Here is a 2,800-nt window from a genome sequence, read left to right as displayed (position 1 = left end):
GAGTGGGCAGCAACAAAAAAACTATTTGTATATGCTCCACAAGGGAAAACAAGGAACATAGTTTACAATGAGGTGTTATAATCACAACAGCAAGAAAGTATGTACATGATCACCTTCTTTTACGAAACTTCATTGACTTTCATATATTTATATTGATATACATATATATACGTGTGTTTGGGTGCGTGTGTGTATATACATCTCTATATATAAAGATGATGCGTAGTCTAGACGGCGTTTTTAGATTTCATTATTCTCTTTAACCCGGGCAACGCCGGGTATTTCTGCTAGTATGTAATAAAAATAAATAATGCAGTAATTATCTCTTGTTTTTTTTACTTAATTCAGTCATTGGAGTGCAGTATACTGGGACACCACCTTGAAGGGAGAGCTGAAGGTTTTGAATACAGCCCTAGGTTTCCCAAGCAGTTACCCATCTAAATATTAACTAAGATTGATGTTGCTTAACTTTAGTGATCAAATGAGAACCAGTGTTTTTAATATGATGTGGTTATAACATTAAATCTGATACAATATCGTAGTAATTACAAAGCAATAATAAATACAGTATTAAAAATCCAGTAATTATAAAGTATGTACAACGTTATATTGTTATAGTTTAAAGACCTAAGCTTAATAAGAATACTTGTAGACACAATATATGAAGTGTACAATATAATACTGTAGTTATAATACGATAATTATACAGTATTATAATACACTGATTATATTGTAATTATAAACAAAAATTATATGGCAATTATTATACAATAATAATAATGTAGTTATGATGATGATGATGATGATGATTGTAATCACTTGTAGTCTGAGAAAGAGAGTTCTGCAGTTTCTTGCTGGACAACCAGCACAAATGATTTGCTTATAGTGATCAAATGTATGTGCTCTACATCAGCTCACTCCCTCTATCAAATCGACATTGCCTGAACAGGTACACGGTGTACATTAAGTCAGATGTTAAAGGGACTGCAAAGCAATGTGAGATGGAATGAAGTGCTTTGCTCAAGAATGCAATGCACCACTTGGCCCAGATATTGAAACCATGATCTCGTGACCATGAGTGCAACACCCTAACCACTTGGCCAGGCACCCTCACAATATAGTTATAATAACATACTGTAATTATGATAATGTGCTATGATACATAGTGATAGAATTTATCCAGCACTGTATATATTATTTGTAAATATCTTGTCTTTATACAGGATGGACCTATAGAGAGAAAGGAGTTTGAAATTTTAATAATTTTCTTTTAATTACTATCTTGCGTTTTTCTAAAAATTTCTTATTAAATATTTCAACCCCTTTGTGACATTTCAATATTTAATGACAATATTCAAGAAAAACTACAAAACAAATAATTAATTTTTAAAATTATTCAAGTTTTAGACCTCTTTGACTTTTGGACCACTCATGTATTCAGTATGTTCAGAGATAGAAAAAGAAAACCAAACTAGTTTCAATACTATATTGAGATTTCATCAGTAAACAAGGACGCTTTTCAACTGCCCACAAAGGCACTGCTGATAAATACACTATTAATAAGAGCTCAAGTAAATTGGATAGACTGCTTTTCATATTATAACATTCATGGCAGCTGGTTTTCATTTAAATTATACATGTGTGTGTGTCGTCGTCGTTGTTTAACGTCCGCTTTCCATGCTAGCATGGGTTGGATGATTTGACTGAGGACTGGTGAAACCAGATGGCTACACCAGGCTCCAATCTGATTTGGCAGAGTTTCTACAGCTGGATGCCCTTCCTAACGCCAACCACTCCAAGAGTGTAGTGGGTGCTTTTACATGCCACCGGCACGAAGGCCAGTCAGGAGGTACTGGCAACTATATATATATATATATATATATATATATATACACATACATATACATAGTCATAATAATAATAATAATAATCATCATCATCATCATCATCGTTTAACGTCCGCTTTCCATGCTAGCATGGGTTGGACGATTTGACTGAGGACTGGTGAAACCGGATGGCAACACCAGGCTCCAATCTAATTTGGCAGAGTTTCTACAGCTGGATACCCTTCCTAACGCCAACCACTCAGGATAATAATAATAATGATAATAATAATAATCTATGGATGGAATTTATAAATAATTTAATGCCATAGATTATTATCATTATTACTATATTTATCCTACATCATATTGGCACAGCTTGGTACAACCCCCAAAAACTGCTATTGCCAGTTGGTATCATTAGGCTGAAGCCGGCATAATAAAATAGCTTTTTTATGCATATTCAAAACATTTCCTGTAAAAGAACTCAAAGGATATATATAAATATAAAAGGTTTATGTCCCTTCTCTTTTATTTTCTACACAAACATATATATAATATAATATAACATAATATATATGCTTATATAAATACAAAAGATGTCTATTGCAAATAGTAATGGCTGATACCTACAGACCTAATCTTATAGTATGAAATAGCATTGAAATAAACTTTGTTTGCACACAAGTAATTCTTTAACTGTAACTTCAATACAATAATTAAATAATTACATAGTAACTACAATAATTAAACTCTAATTAGAAAGTAGGAATTGATTAAGAGATGTTTCTTACCTGCTGTGAGCTGTCATTATTTGACGACTAGTACAGTTGTGGCAGTAAATTCCTCCACAGAGCCGACAATGGTGCTAAACAGTAGAAAAGAGAGAGACTTATTACCTATTATATAAAGATATCAGTTCTAAAACAACTGCAAACTATAGCTCATATATATATATACATATATATATATATATA

At 32.3% G+C, this 2,800-nt stretch overlaps 1 protein-coding gene across 4 annotated transcripts in view; it reads right to left on the bottom strand.

The window, feature by feature from the left end:
• Positions 1-2,800, bottom strand: part of LOC106872124 (FYVE and coiled-coil domain-containing protein 1) — a 68,319-nt gene that overhangs the window by 12,919 nt on the left and 52,600 nt on the right. For all 4 annotated transcript variants that reach the window (XM_052967372.1, XM_052967373.1, XM_052967371.1 and 1 more), the window contains one exon: positions 2,618-2,691. In XM_052967372.1, coding sequence (XP_052823332.1) covers positions 2,618-2,691 — 74 coding nt within the window. The remainder of the gene's footprint in view (positions 1-2,617; positions 2,692-2,800) is intronic.

This window comes from Octopus bimaculoides, chromosome 4, assembly GCF_001194135.2.
Source record: "Octopus bimaculoides isolate UCB-OBI-ISO-001 chromosome 4, ASM119413v2, whole genome shotgun sequence".
In the NCBI taxonomy this organism is placed as follows: domain Eukaryota; kingdom Metazoa; phylum Mollusca; class Cephalopoda; order Octopoda; family Octopodidae; genus Octopus; species Octopus bimaculoides.
This window is presented reverse-complemented; position numbering and strand designations above follow the sequence as displayed.